This window comes from Quercus robur, chromosome 4, assembly GCF_932294415.1.
Source record: "Quercus robur chromosome 4, dhQueRobu3.1, whole genome shotgun sequence".
NCBI classification, from domain to species: domain Eukaryota; kingdom Viridiplantae; phylum Streptophyta; class Magnoliopsida; order Fagales; family Fagaceae; genus Quercus; species Quercus robur.
The window spans coordinates 48,801,910-48,817,725 of NC_065537.1; the positions used below are offsets into that span (position 1 = coordinate 48,801,910).

The 15,816-nt window shown below is 35.0% G+C and overlaps 1 protein-coding gene across 1 annotated transcript; it reads left to right on the plus strand.

The window, feature by feature from the left end:
- Positions 1–5,956: 5,956 nt before the first annotated feature.
- On the plus strand, positions 5,957–15,010 carry LOC126722656 (uncharacterized). Its single transcript, XM_050425799.1, has 14 exons — positions 5,957–6,375; positions 9,288–9,399; positions 10,202–10,314; positions 10,389–10,511; positions 10,609–10,781; positions 10,950–11,025; positions 11,937–12,023; positions 12,658–12,738; positions 12,821–12,853; positions 13,385–13,438; positions 13,547–13,588; positions 14,255–14,333; positions 14,424–14,494; positions 14,578–15,010. The coding sequence occupies exons 1-14, from the start codon at positions 6,145–6,147 to the stop codon at positions 14,674–14,676; spliced, it is 1,374 nt and encodes a 457-aa protein (XP_050281756.1). The 5' UTR covers positions 5,957–6,144; the 3' UTR covers positions 14,677–15,010.
- The last annotated feature ends 806 nt before the right edge of the window (positions 15,011–15,816 follow it).

Consider the following 15,816-nt stretch of genomic DNA (forward strand, 5'->3'; position numbering starts at 1 on the left):
GTGCACAGCAAGGACCCTTTATATACTGCCTGTTGTGACTGGTTTTTTTTTTACCATTTTAGCCTTTAACCACTTTTGTCTGGTTTAGGGTGTTCCTCCAGACCACCCACTGGTTTGTCAGCTGTCCAACCACTACCACTTACCTGTGCTGACTGTGCCACTCCCCATTACTAGAAAAAGAAGACTGTTTTGTTTGCTTGCTTACCATGGCATTCTTATCCACCACAGTGTGGGTATTCCCTCTTGCTATCCCTCATGGCATGCATCTAGTGGTTCCAACTCATATTTCCTTCTTTTAGGTGGTATGTCATCCCAACAGGACATCACCCCTAAAAGAATATGAACGGGAACCCCAGAATAGGCTTTCTCTTTTCCCCACCGCCAGACCATACCCTCTCTTACCTCTGGCCCATGACCCATCACTCTTGTATTGGTTAGGTACAAGTTGGTAGTGCTTGGGCCTTGCGCGTGCTTCACTTCCTATGTACGTTGAAAGCTTGTCTGGTGTTCATGTGTTTGTGATGGTCTGAAGGCTCATCTTTGCATTCTACCGCTTATCCTTGACCTCTCATGGCGTGAACTATTTTTTGATTTTCCATTCTTTATTGGCTCACTCCTTTCAAGGGCTGGGCCTTGCTTGATCACAGGTTTTCCCCTCTTTAGCCCATCCTTTGCTTCTTCCATAGTCTTGTTACCATTCCTGTCATACCACTTTTCTATTCTTGCTGTGGTGTTATTTGACCTGTGCTTGTTGGGCCTTTTTGGGCCTGCTGCCTATTCTTCTCTCAATGACTCAATATGGTCATTGGATTTATACTTATGCTACTTTGGGCTTTCTTAACCCATTACATTGCTTATGGGCTCCTTTGTCCCATTTCTTTCTTCTTGAGCATCCTTGGCCCATTTGCTTTCCTTGGGCATCCTTGGCCTATTTTCTAACTCTACATTCCCATGGGCTTTTACTAACTCTTTTGGGTTTCTCTAACCCAAATACCTTGTTCATCATCCTTGGGGCTCATAGGCTTTCCACCAACCCCTTGCTTTCTTACTTCATTACCTCGGGCTTGCTGTGGCCCATTCTTACTTTTCTACATCTCATAATGCCTATAGGTTTACTACTTCTCTCTCTAGGCTCCTTTAGACCCATTCGCTTTCCTTAAGGCCCATTCATTTACTTTATGAGCCTATAATCCATTGTTCCTGTCATTCGGGTTTAATGGTTTTTCTATTAATCCACAAACTCTACTCTACCCATATTGTTGGGCTTCTTCCTACTACTAGGCTTCCAAAACGAGCATCAACACTATTTAACATGCACCTACCATTTTAAGAAAAATTCCCTTGATCGGGTATTTATCATGGTGAGTTTCTACTATGATGCAAGATTAATGCACAAGATCGGTAAGTAATGAAACTTTCATGACATGCTTAACAATGTGGGAAGGACCCTTCCTTTGATTACAGGTTTGTACAAAATTTTCTTTTACAACACTAGGTTCATTGGCTCCAATAATGGGCCTTTTACAATACAAGAAATGTAAATGCGAGGAAAAGCTTGGCTTCTGATAATGTGGACTTCTTAAGGGAAGCTTTTGGACACTTGGACCTCTTGGACCTTTAGATAGCGTGGATATCTTAGACCTTGTGATTTCTTGGGCGAGCCCTTGTATTCTTGATGCCTAGGACCTTTAGCAATTTTGACATCTTGGCAATTCGAATCTCTTGACAATTTGGACATCATGGGCCTCTGGATCTTTGACAGTTTTTCGGCAGCACCTCCCCTTTAAATGGAGTTTCGATTACTTGCCACAAATTTTATCTTTGCACAATTAGGTGATGGAACCAATTGGTGTATGCATGAGTGCCCTTGTAGGGTTGTAAACCCTTAGGGATAGGGTATGGTCTAGCATGTACAAGCAATGGGGTTGCTTTTCCTAGTGGTTTAAACATGAATGTTGTGCAAAAAGGATAGAAAGAACCTGGAGTAAAGCATAATTTTCTTGGCGCAAGCAAAAAGGACACACCTGTTACAAGACACTTTCCCTTGACCTCTAGCCCTATAAGGGTATCCTTTCCTAGGCTTAGATGTTCACTCTTTAGGTTTTCCCTAGTCCTGATGGGCTCTGGCTTGATCTAGTTCTCACAGGTTTGACATAATTAGGCCAATTGTATGCAAAGGCTTAACTGGTAGGTGGTTCCTATCCTATGGTACTCAATCGCCATACCCCTCCTTCATGGAAGTTATGGGGTAGGAAGGATCAAGGGGGCCTTTTCAGCTACTCCTGTCCACCCACGGACCTAGAAGTGCCTACAACATCAGCCCCGAAGCTAACTATGAGTAACACTGCCGATGTTCTGTCCACACACCTGCAGATGGGGTGATGAAATCCCCAAAAGAGGTGAGACCTTGCTAGTAGTGTGGAGCCTGGGTTCGACTCAAAAGGGTGTATATGTCACGCAATCCTTAATGAAGGGGAAAGACTTTTTCAAAGCATAGCATTTATATATATATATATATATATATATATATATGGAAAGCTGATAAAGGTGCAGTGGAAATTAAATTTTGCTACCCTATGTTTGCATGTGAGGAAAGCGGTAAAGTCCCATGTGAAAATACCTTAAAGCCACCTTTTGGCAAAGGGTTTTTTTGAAAAAGATTTTTGCTCTTTTGAAATGGTCTACTAGGATATAGTAGAAGCCTTTTTCAAAAGGAAAGCCCCGGAGGTCAATGCCAATTTTTGTGTTTTTGAAAGCCAATGTCCAAAGATTACGGTTTTATCAAAAACTCTAAAGGGTAAACTCTCATCGATCCCCAGTGGAGTCACCAGTCTATCGAAGCCCGGCCTCGATCGGCTGAGTGGAAAAAACCGCTGCCACTGGCCTTCATTTGACCACCCACTGTGGCGACAGCTCTCGAGCGTGCGGGGCCCCGTTGGAGGGCCCCTCTCGAATGTGTAAGCGTGTGCATTTCACGCAGAGTTTCAGGTGCTTTGTGTGTGTGTGGAGGGAGGTAGGTCTACCTTTGGCATTATGGCAAGAATCTGGGCCAAATTTTAAGGGATTACTAAAGGTAAGTGGAGTCACCACCAATCATTGGGTTTTTCTAAGGTGTGATTGGTCACCTATTTCCAGTTGATTTTATTACCGATCCTAAGCTAAGAAAAATGTCATTTTTCCTAATCTAATGTGGATGGCAAGAAAATCTTGATTCTTAGGTCTGGTAGTTTGGTTACGTGTGGGGAAGGTGTTAGGCACCTTACAACGCCTATCCAAGGACAATCCTTTATTTTGATAAAACCTTAATTTTTGGAGATTAGCAGTAAAAACATGATTTTGGCATTGGCTTTAACTCGTTTCAACGGCCGAATCAAAATTAGGGTTTCTAAGGCCCATTGAGAGTCAACTCCGGGTCAAACTCGGCCAAAGTCACCAAAAATCTTCAAGGAGTTCAGGTTTGATATAAAACCATGAAAAATGTTGTTTTCTGAGGATTTTGACCTTGTTTGACCTTTGGTCAACCCAAGGTTAACTAGGGGCATTTTGGCTGAAAAAGGCATTTTGAGCACTCTGGTGTCCGAACGGGTTGTGCCACGCCATTATTTATGTTCTCGTGACCCCATGGAGAGAAAATGATATTTTTGGGTTTTTTAGGGCCTGACACGCAAATCGAAGGCAGACAAAATACGGTATCAACAGTGTGGAAAGATGGTTCCAAGGGTTCTATTAACCATTTTTTGATTTTTTTTTTCCAAAGATAACAAATTGTGCATTCCTCAGTGTTCTTTGCAAAGAGTAATTATTCAAGAAGCTCATGGAGGAGGTCTTGCTAGACACTTTGGAAGAGACAAAACTCTTGCTCTTGTGTAAGAAAATTTATGTTGGCCTAAGTTGTTGACTCATAATGTTATGTATCTTGTGAGAAGTTGCAAAACCTGCCAAATTGCTAAAAGCCACAGTCATAACACTGGTTATACACATCATTACCAGTTCTCAAGGCTCTATGGGAAGATATCAGTTTAGATTTTGTTTTGGGTTTGCCTCTAACTCAAAGAAACAATGATTCTATTATGGTGGTAGTTGATCAATTTTCAAAGATGGCTCATTTTATTCCTTGTAACAAGACCGTAGATGCATCTTCTATTGTTGTTTTGTATTTCAGAGAGATAGTTAAGCTTTATAATGTTCCAAAAACTATCACTTCTGATCGTTATTCGAAGTTTGTAAGTCATTTTTGGCGTACTCTTTGGAGGAAGATTGGAACTACACTTCAACTCAGCTCTTCTTACCATCCACAAATAGATAGACAAACTGAAGTTGTGAATCAAAGTTTGGGAAATCTCCTGAGAAGCTTTGTGGGGAATTTGAATGACTGGTGGATTATGTTATCCCTTGAAGTACAATGTAGATGCTCTGAATATCAAGTGAAAAGTTATATCAAGAATGTAAAGAAATACGAATGAAAAGAAAGATGAAAGTTTTTGTTTATAAGTTTAGTTAGTTCTTGTTAATATTAGGTTTAAGCTTGATATTAACATGCCGGTCATAGTCACAAATCTAGGTATTGGGTTTGGGATGTGACACACCATCTCTAGTAAAATGTAGTAAAAGTTGGGTGGAAAAAGCTCACCATCTCTTGTAAAATGTGGTAAAAATTGGGTGGAAAAAGCAAAACATCCAATTTGGGTCCCAATCAAATGACTTGACAAATATGTCACCAGCACCATCACTACTCACTAGCTTGAGTTTTGGCTTGGCTAGATTTACGTATAGAATAGCTATTGTTTTGTTTTGAAGTGCTTGAGGTTTAGTTTTTTAAATGATATAAGTGTCCATTAGCTTTTGAACCAAAGGAATGGAGTTCATTGATTTTATTTTATTTTGCTTAGTTAAAAATTTTATTCCAAAAAGAAAAAGTAAAACGTGACATTTGGTGTTGCAAATTTGTAATTGTGAACACACATCAGTGTTAAACTTTTTAACGAATTGTATTTCTCGGTTTTTTTTATTTTTTTTTATAGAAGAGAAGCAATTATGTTTGATTTATCAATGGTTGATACTCGATCATAGGGTATTTTGTTCAATTACACAATGAATGACCTTAGTGGTTTAGTTCCAAACAATCCTCAAAAAGAGTACTTTTAACTCACACTCATTCTCAATCCTTAGTGTTGTGAGATAAGGCCCGTGATACTTCATACTATTTATGAAATGTCTCTATGACTATGACTATGAGCCTATATGCTACATTAGTTGGATCTCTAAAACATGATCTTGTAAATATTTTTTTAATAGAAATTTTCAGTAGGGGAGAGAGGCGCCTCTTTGGTGAGAAGGTTACTATTGGGTTTTTAAAATGGGATCAAATCTTGTGGGTTTTTAAAATATACAGTGTTGATCATTTCAGTAGTGATTGAGACTTCTTCATCATCAAGACCAGGAATCTCGGGTATAAAGTAAGATGTCTATAGTTTCCTTCCTTTTCACTATGCCTCTTTTAAAAATAAAAGTTAAAAGACTAAAAAAGACAATCCATTTGTTTCACACTTATAATATCTACATCTAAATTCAAGGTTTGAAATTTAATCCATTGTACCAAAATTTATATTTCTAAAATTGAGGATTATTTGATAATGAAATAGTCTAATTAAACGTTGAGACACCACTTCATTTTATTTAAAAAATGAATATTGTTTTATTATTATTAGAAAAATTAAAAATACAGACAAACAGAGAGTAAAACTCCATGGATAAGGCTATTATATATAAAGAGTAGAAAGTGCAGAGAGACAGCTAGGCTAAGCCAAGATGAAAAGTCACGAAAATCCACAAGCAAACAAGGCAATGCCACACGCCCAACCCACACCAACACGTGTATTCATAGTGCAGAGCCTCGGACCGCCACAAGATCTTCCACTTTTTCACCTTATAAATACTTCCCAACGCTGCCAACACACCAACCAGTCAAAAATCTCAGTTTCACTACACCAACCAGTCTCACCTTCCCTTCTTAATTTTCCTCTCTCGCTCTCTAAATTCCCACATCGAATTTTTCTCCTATATATATAATAAATTTTCTACTACACCAAGTTGTCAAGCAAGGTTCTTGTCAAAACGACAAGACATTAGTAGTACCCAATCAAGATGACAAAAACCCAATCAAGACAAGACATTAGTAGTAGTAGTAGCAGCAGCAGCAGTAGTAGTGACATGGAAGGAATGAAGCTCATGCTTCACTTGCTAATACCACTCTGTGTTCATTGGATCGCTGAGGAAATGACTGTTTCTGTTCTTGTTGATGTTATTACTAATGCTCTATGTCCAGGAGACTCAACCTGTACAGAAGCTATATATCTTAATGGTCTTCAACAAACGGTATGTAACAAATTCTGTCTTTTTTGTGTTTTTGGTTTTTGGATGGACTTTGTTGGGTTTAGCTGCTAGCTCCTGAGAAAAAAAAAAAAAATGGAGGAACAATGAGCCATGTTTAGTTGGTTAAAAACCTCGTACCAAATATCCAATTCAATCGTGGGATATTAAAAAAATGTTGTTGTGTTATATCTGTTTAAAAAATTATGGTTGTCGAATTTGGCGCTTTCTTGTTCTTTGTAACATGTTTGAGTCTTGTTTATATATTTATTTTTTTAATAGACGCCAAGACACTGAAACTCGAAAGAGTTGAAAATTTCGCTAATTTGTTCTTCTTAAGGCCAAAAAAGAGGTTTAATTTATTTTCTGTACGTATTTTCTCGGAAACCAAACGGGAGCCTGCATGATGATCTGCTTTCCTAGACTCATAGTTCTTGATTTTTTTTATTTGGTGGACATGATTTGGAGTTGATCATAACTGTTTATAATTATATAGTGCTAAGCAGGGAAAATGATCCATTTGTCACTTAATTTTACTCTATGTTTTTTATGCTCAAAGAATCGAATCAAGTTCATAATTCTCCTTTCTCTCACTGTTTGTTTGAATTTTCATCTACACCAAACAGCCCCAACTAATGGTCCCAAAAGGAATAAAAGAATTAAAAAGAAAAGGGCCTCGCATTGTCTATCATATTCCTGGAATTTATCATTAATAGTAATACTTTGTTATCCTTAAAGTTTCAAGGATTTTTAGATGGATTATAGACGTTGATTTCTTTATAAAAACACAGTGTCAATGTCTACTTTTCCTTTTACACTTTCATAAATGAAATAGTGGTTGGATAATTTTTAATATCTTGATTTGAAATCTACGTAAACAAATAATTGCAATTGAATGAAAACGAGTAACGACCCACAAAACTTGTTAGTCATTGGTTCTTATTCTACTTTCCCTTTGGAAGATAAAAGTCATAAAACTGATGACAGTTTATGGATATTTATGAACTACAGGAATCTAAAAATGATTCCACATGTCGTACTCTCTACATAAAATAAGGTTACGATTCAATTAGAATCTTTGACTCATGGTCATGGGTTATGCATGGTATATACAAAGAAAGTAAAATATTATGTTTCATACAAACAATATCTTAATCTCATACCTATGGCTCCTTATAAATAGATCACCAAGATTGATGGACTAGCAAAACCCATGTAATAAATTTACAAAGTAGTAGTAGTAGAGAGAGAGAGAGAGAGAGAGAGAGATTTTAAAAGAAAATATTTACATGGGTAAGTGGCTTTAATTATAGGTTACTTAATTGAGGTCTTTAATATCATCATTTACACTCTCAAAATTATGAGTTTAGGTCGGTAGGATATGATAAGAATAGATGCTCTATTAGGTAAGTAAGTTGGCAAAATAAAAGAAATATGCTTGTATGATTTTGATTTGGAAATGTCTTTAATTTTGAGCACTGTATTTGTAATTATGTAATGGCACTATAATTGTTCCTTGCAAGCAATGTTCACATCTTTTAATTTCGGGTGTGGGTCCTAGAGATGTCATATTCATGATCTGCTTTTCTTTTTGGGTTTGTTATTTTCTTGAATTTTAATCTATTTTGGAATATTCATCTTTTGTAAAAAAAAAATTAAAAAAAAAACCTCAAAAAGTTGGAATAATTATTGTTGTTTCCTTCGTCTTTAATATAGTAGAGTAATGAATAAATATGAGACAGAAAGTTATGGTTGTAGACTTGTAGTAGTACCTTCATCAATGTGACAAAGTTGTGTACTAATATATAGAAAGACAATATATCAAGTCAAAAAAAAAAGAAAGACAATATATAAAAGGACAAGTATTCCATAAAATATATATATATATATATATATAAAGACAAGTAACCAGGGTCCCTTACCTTCTAGCTTTTCTCTTACCTCAGTCTCACATTAGTATGTCTTTTTTTATAATTTGGTTCTCGATATCTATAGACAAGCCGCACACTTATCAAGACACATGAGAGGGACAACTTGTGGTCCTTATAAACTGTTCTCAGCTCAACTTTAACCTGAAAGGTCGCATGCTATGGATTTTGCTCATGTGTGTCTTAAGGATACACATTAAGCCATCTATTTTTAGAAACATTTTCTCAGAAATTGAAAAAGTATTAACAAATTTTTTTAATTTTCGAGAAAATATTTCCAAAAATGAATGACTTAATGTGTGCTTTTAAGGCATACATTAACGGGCCCCTTTTACTATAGGCCTTCATATACCCTTTCTCAGCATTGTGTGGCTTTATGACACGTAATATCCTTCAATAACCTTAGAGTTTACTATAGGCCTTCATGTGATACCCTTTCTCATCATTGTGTGGCTTTACCACATGTAGTTTCCTTCAATAACCTGAGTCACAAATTTTTTCAAGGATAATTAATAAAGTGTTTTTAAAAATTGGTTCAAATAAGAACCAATTACAACTTTGCAACTTAACAGTTCTGAAATTTACTAAGAAAAATATTATGTATAATACTTGTTAGGTTCTGTTAATGGGTACTCTTGGTGCAATTGTTAACAAATTATTTTATGAAAGTTTTGATATCACTTTTATGAAAAATAAAAAAAACTGTCAAAACATTAATTGTTTTTTTCTCATAAAAACTTTTTAAAAATAGTTCACTAACAAAAGCTCTAAGGGCTAACAAATTCCCTTTAGCCCCTGGGAAACCGTTAACATTTCCCATACTTGTTTTACTTTATGGTCCTCAATTAAATTTCAATTTTTTGATTGCATTGAGCATGAGTCAGAAAGCAGTTTCTTGTTAACATGAGATGCAGGGGAAGACTGGGAAAGACAACAGGGAAAATTTTTCTTTAAATTAAGCTTTGACATATATATTTTAAATGCGTGCAGGTGGTTGGAATTTTCAAGATGGTGGTGCTTCCACTGTTAGGTCAGCTTGCAGATGAGTATGGGCGTAAACCAATGCTCCTTCTTACCATATCCACATCTATATTCCCTTTTGGTATGTTTCATTTGAGTAACTTACTTGCTTATGTGAAGTTAAATGTACAAACTGTTAAGTATTTACTTGTGAACTTTTTTTTGAGAAACATCTTCTGAACTTTGAGAATTAAGGATATGAAACCCCAAATATGTATGTCACTTTAAGTGTGCATTAGCTGTTTCACAATTATTGGTTTTTTTTTTTTTTTTTTTTTAAATTAATATTTTAGAAAAAAATTAATGTGATTCAGTCTATGAAATTTACAAATGCTTTTGAAGGCAGTAGATGGGATACTATAGACCATGTGCATGTCAAAAGATTGATGGTTTAGCATTCAAACCTATAAACCATTTCTAAGGCATGAATATGGCTTCAGGCTAAACTAATTTGACAGAGTCTGGCCAAGAACCTTTTTTAAAAATGAAAATGGGTAAAAGGTGATCTTTTTTGTTTTTGGTGGATTATATATCTGAAAACACGGAAAATTTTGAATTCCAGCTAATTCTGATTGAATGAATGGATACTGACGACACCATTCATCCGAAACTGATCTAGAGCAAGATAAGCATCCTAAATGATGTATGAAAGATGAGAGACAAAGAAGAGTTAAATGTAATTGTAGTTCAACTATGCATGTTGAAAGAATAAATATGTAAGGATAAAAAGGGGGAATTTCCATTACAACTATACATGATTACCTTTTAAAATTGTGAATGATATTAATGCTTACTTTATATGATGCTACTAGCATTACATTAATGATACTGTCAAGACCATCAAGTGAATTTACAAATTTGATTTTTCTGTATTCTATTTTCAGCTATACTTGCCTGCAATCAGTCTACAGGATTTGTATATGCTTACTATGTTCTTCGTACAATATCTTATATTCTAAGTCAAGGGAGTATTTTCTGCATTGCCGTTGCTTATGCGGTAAGACTTGTTCCTCAATGATTGATGATCATGAATAGGGAATATTGGGGGTCACATTTTCCCTTCCTTTGTAGGCGGATGTTGTTGAAGAGAATAAGAGGGCAGCAGCTTTTAGTTGGATAACAGGCCTTTGTTCTGCTTCACATGTCTTGGGAAATCTTCTGGCACTTTTTGTCCCAGAAAAGTACATTTTTCCGGTATGTTGCTGCTCTAAATTCAGCGTTAGCCATACAGCCTCAATTCTGTCATCTTTTTCTGTAAAATCATTTTCACCAATTCAGCCTTTTGTTTCAGGTTTCAATAGCGCTCTTGATCTTATCTCCGATTTATATTCAAATCTTTCTGGTTGAGACAGTTAAGCTGGCTCCAAAGAGGGACCAAGATTCAGCTTGCTTAGCTAAGACAATTAAAATTATCCAGAAACGATACAAATCAATGAAAGATGCTGCTACAATAGTTATGAGCAGGTAATTTTGTCTGTAATCAAGACAGCTTATAATATCCTTATCCTGCATTACATAAAAACCGTATCTGGAATCTCTTAGGCAGTATAAGCATCCAAACCTTTATACCTGCAAAACATTATAAATAAATTGTCTTTGTCTGGCTAAAAGTGCTTCGTTTTTCTTTTCCAGTCCAACTTTAAGGGGCATTTCTCTGGTTTCTTTCTTCTATGAGTTGGGAATGTCTGGCATCACCTATGTCTTGATGGTATGTTTCCTATTAATTTATCATTTTCACAAGCAAATAGATGGTTGCATGCTGATAATTTCCTCTTGGTACCATCATACAGCATCAGATATTTTAAATATATATATAATTTTCTTTCCCTTTTTCCATAATTATTTTTTTCTTTTTGACAAACGACATATTCTTTCAGCCTTTTCAGAATAGTTTCAGTCAGAATCTTTAGACCTTGCATGAAACTGAAAGCTTTTGTGATGCTTATTGTTGCTACCAATCTTAGTTTGGCCAAAATCTAATTGTCATTATAAATCAGTAATTGGCACATTGTGTGATTTGGGGTTGAAAAAGAGGAGGAAGAAATAAAGAAAAGGGAGAAGGGGAATGCCCAGTAAACATACCTTGTTGGGGTAGGATTTGTATGCGATGTGCTTACCCCAAAAATATATAAAAATAATTTTTTTTATTATATAGAGACAAAGATGTCCAGTTTTGAAGGAAATATTTTAAAGACCTTATACAAATAGAATGTGGAAGGACTTGGGGAAAGAGAAATTGGTAGAGACCTAGACATGAAGCAGGAGACCCCAGAGAGCTTTATTCAGGGGAGTATGAATCAGAGGAGTCATGACTTAGTTGGTTAGCAGTTGTCATTGGAAAACAGATCAAGTACATGTCCTGAACCCACCAAAGTAATGGGAGAAATTTTGCGCTGAAACTCGTGCAGAAAAAGAAAATGTGTGAGATCTTCAGACTTCCTAGAGACTCCAAAGCCAAAGGCTTTCTTAATCAACAGTTTAGGATAAGATAGTGCTAGATTTATCATCTCATAAGATAATTGCAACTAAACCAATCCATGAAGTTGGGTAATGAAAATTTATGAAACTATGTTTTTCTTTTGATTCAATGAATTGATGGTTATGCTACTACCTGTGCAGTACTATCTGAAGGCTGCTTTTGGTTTCGATAAAAATCAGTTCTCAGAAATTCTGATGCTCGTGGGAATAGGTTCAATTGTTTCACAGGTGAAGTATATTATGGAGCTAAAGTTTCCTTATATTTACTTAAAAGAGTTTGATATACCTTTATACTGAAGATTGTGAATTACTCTCATCTTTTGCCCTCAATCAAGGCAGCATATCAATATTTGCTAGTATGTTATTAACTTTATCTGCTTGGCATATGCCAGAGTTTTCCTATAAATCCTCTGCTTTTTTGCTCAGAAGGTATCAAATGAATAATTCTTCCAGTTGGTGTTGTAATGGTTGATAATCTGTCTTCTCAACTAGAAAACAATGCAAAGGCATCATGGTTATAGAAATGAAACTATTCTTAGGGTCATATTCTGTTTAATTGTCTTCCCTTAATGAGCACATTTTTTTTTCGTTTGAAAATTTTGAAAATTAAAAAAGTTTATTTTATGAGTTCTGGAATTGAGAGTACTGTACATTTTAGTACTCGATTCCTAATTGCTTATAATCCTTTTAGAGTCTTTTGAATTGAGAGTACTGTTCAGTGCTCATACTATCAGCATGAATGAAACCTCTTTTGTCAAAATATTCCAAATGATGATTGTGTTGAGCTTGTTGTTTTCCTTTATGAAAATATTAAATTCCTTCAGGAATGCTCTTCCTATAACATTTTGGTTTGTGGTTCCAGATGTTGGTGCTTCCACTAATAAATCCATTGGTTGGAGAGAAAGTGATATTGTGCATAGGTTTACTTGCATCAATAGCTTATGTAAGTTATAATCATTTCTTTTAATCCTTCCAGCATAAATTACAAAATAAAATAAAAACTAATGATTCTTTTTGCTGTGCAGGCATTATTCAATGGCCTTGCATGGGCGGCATGGGTATGTATTTACTTTATGAATGCGTTATTTAATTCTATGCTAAAGGAAAATTTTCTGACACATAAACACTTGAGTTGGCTTGCAAGCAAATATTTAGCCTTGAATGATTTTTGGACATATCAATGTTATTTCTATTTTCTTACATGAATCATGTTTAGATACGTAATTTGTAGTTTGAAAATTTTAAATTTTGGAAACAACTTTGTAAAACATACTACATGAGGAATATAAAAATACTCTATGCTCTAAGAGTTTCATGTGCATGTAGGGAACTTGAGTGCTTCTTTTATGAAAGAATCTGTGGTTCAAAAAGCACTAGTGACATTGATCAGAAACTTTTCTTTCTTTTCTTTTTTATTTAGGCTTTTTTGAATTTTTTAAATTTCCATTCCTCATATGGAGTTATAAATTCAATCATGTGTTAATCGTGGCTTTGTGAAAGTAAAACTAAAGTTTCCTAGTTCTGTTTATTATTTTTCAACTGTGGATACATTTCTCAGTCAGTAACAATGCAACATTGCCACAATGCAGGTACCATTCATGGGTGCCACATTTAAAGTTGTAGTTGTCCTTGTAAGACCTGCTGTAAGTATTGGAATCATAAATTTTTTCATAAAATAATATTCAATGTGGTTATTCAGTTCACCTTTAATTCTAATGGTGTTTCAATTTTGCCTGTCAAATTATATGCAGACTTATGCAATTATTTCAAAAGCATCAAGCTCAAAAAATCAGGTTTGGAAAATACATGTGATCCCATTACCTACAGTTCTGCATTCAATAGATCTTAATATTCTTTCTAGCAACCAAAATATAATAATAATAATAATAATCTTCTACTCTTACTGTCAATACAAGTAAAGTCCTGGTTTCTGTAATTTCACCTTTCAGTATTATTATACATAGGGAGAGGCTGCTGAATTTGATAAAGTTGTTTGAGTAAAGCTAATGCATATCATAAGTCACACTACTCATCTAGATCTGGCTGTTTTCTACTTCTTTAGATTGAACTTTGAACTCAATTAAAAAAAATGAGGCAGGTTCATCAATATGTGTTCAGAATGAATCAGATCAGCATGTGTCCAGTAGTGGGTTTTGGGTTTAAAATGGTGGCTTTCTACGAAAATTGGTCCAATGATTTTTATCTTTTGTTCAGTTATCTACGGTTATCAGATGCCTTATGCCATAAAAATTGCTACTTTTACACCCGAAATTGCTGCATTCACTTAACTGATGGAGAATTTCTGGAGTATGCCAAACAAAAAAGAAATAAATGTAGACATAGGGTTCTCCCACATCAAAACAACTTGTTCTGTGTTGATTTAGTTCTTGAGCTAAATACAGTACAAAGCACATGACCGTGGTCATTCCATTGACATGTATGTTCGATTGTTTGTGCAGGGAAAAGCACAAGGATTTGTGGCTGGTGTGGAATCAATAGCAAGTTTGTTATCACCGCTCGTAATGAGTCCATTGACTTGTGAGTAGACTAACTCATCATTTTTTTTTTTTTAGTTGAGTGTTAGAATCAATCCATATGTATTGCTAACAAGCTAAGTTTTTATCTCAGCATGGTTCTTATCTAGCAGTGCACCTTTCAACTGCAAAGGTTTCAGTATTGTATGTGCGTCTGTATGCATGGTAAGCATATACCCCACCCCCCCTTTCTCTCTCTCTCTCTCTCTCTCTCTCTCTTAACTAACTCTGCATCTTATTCTCCTCAGATGATTTCATTATGTTATGCTTGTCTGCTTAAACCTGGGGTAGCTTCAAGCAGTGATTCAGAGGATGACATTGAAGCACCATTGCTAACTGAGAGTTGATTGTTTGTCTCAAGTAATTTAAAATATTTTTTCTATGCTGGCTGATGTAAATATTTGGGGTCCCTTGCATAGAGCAATGTAGTTGTATTAGTGCAAACAAGCTTCCAATGTGTTTATCCCTCAGAAAGTTCTCTTAAACTTTATGCACTGCAGAGGATAACATTGAAGCTTCACCTCCAAGTGTTATAGTTCATTGTTGTATTTCCCAAGCATTTTGTAATAGCTTTTATAGGCGGTGATGTATATATGCATCCCTTTGGTAGAGTAAGAATGTAACTATATTGGTACCTATAAATTTTGACCATGCATTTTACCTCAAAACGTTGTTCTCTTCTCTTCAACATCTGTGTGTGTGTAAATGAATATGCAAACGTTATTTCAAACGCTATAACTGAACAAGCAGCACTGCTGAATACTAGCCTAAAAGATAACAAACAGCAACGTGTACATGACTCAAATACAACAGGAGTTGTTTATATGCAACATAGATCTTTGACTGTTACAGCAGCTAGACATTCCATATTTGACATCCAGCCCCCAGTGGCGGAACATGGGGTGGAGGGGATTATATTTGGTGTAACTTTAAATAATGTTATACCACCTAATATTTTTTAATTGGATTCAAATTTTGACAAATGCATTGTTAAATTATATTATTTTCATATATTCTCCATGTTTGCAAAATTTTAAGATAATCTAAGATCAATAGACCATTTAAAATAAGGCATAAAAAATGAGTTTTTGATCAAATAATAAATAATATCCAATTAGCATTAAAATTTACATGCATATTTAAAAAATATATAAAATATGTAATCTATCAATAGGATTTTCAAAATATGAATTCAATAACAAGTTATTAGATGGTATAACATTTCTTAGAGTTACATTAGATGTAACTTGAACCTAATCTTCTCTCTCTAAAATATAATATAATATAGTCCTAGATTTTAAAAAGTTTCAATTAACAACTCAAAATTTAAAATTATATAAATTTGCCCATTCAAACACTTCATGTAAATATCAAGTGGAATGTTAATACAAACTAATTCACAAAATAATAGAACTCGTATTAAATTGTATTTTTCTATTAGAATTTTTATGTTTGTTTAAAGTACTTTTAGTGTGAAATTACCATAT

Bases quoted from the DNA above. Each gene is read 5' to 3' on its own strand.
- LOC126722656 (XM_050425799.1), top strand. From the start codon at position 6,145: ATGACAAAAACCCAATCAAGACAAGACATTAGTAGTAGTAGTAGCAGC. The intron at 12,024-12,657 runs GTGAAGTATATT...TTGTGGTTCCAG, and splicing joins TAGGTTCAATTGTTTCACAG to ATGTTGGTGCTTCCACTAAT. The intron at 12,739-12,820 runs GTAAGTTATAAT...TTTGCTGTGCAG, and splicing joins TACTTGCATCAATAGCTTAT to GCATTATTCAATGGCCTTGC.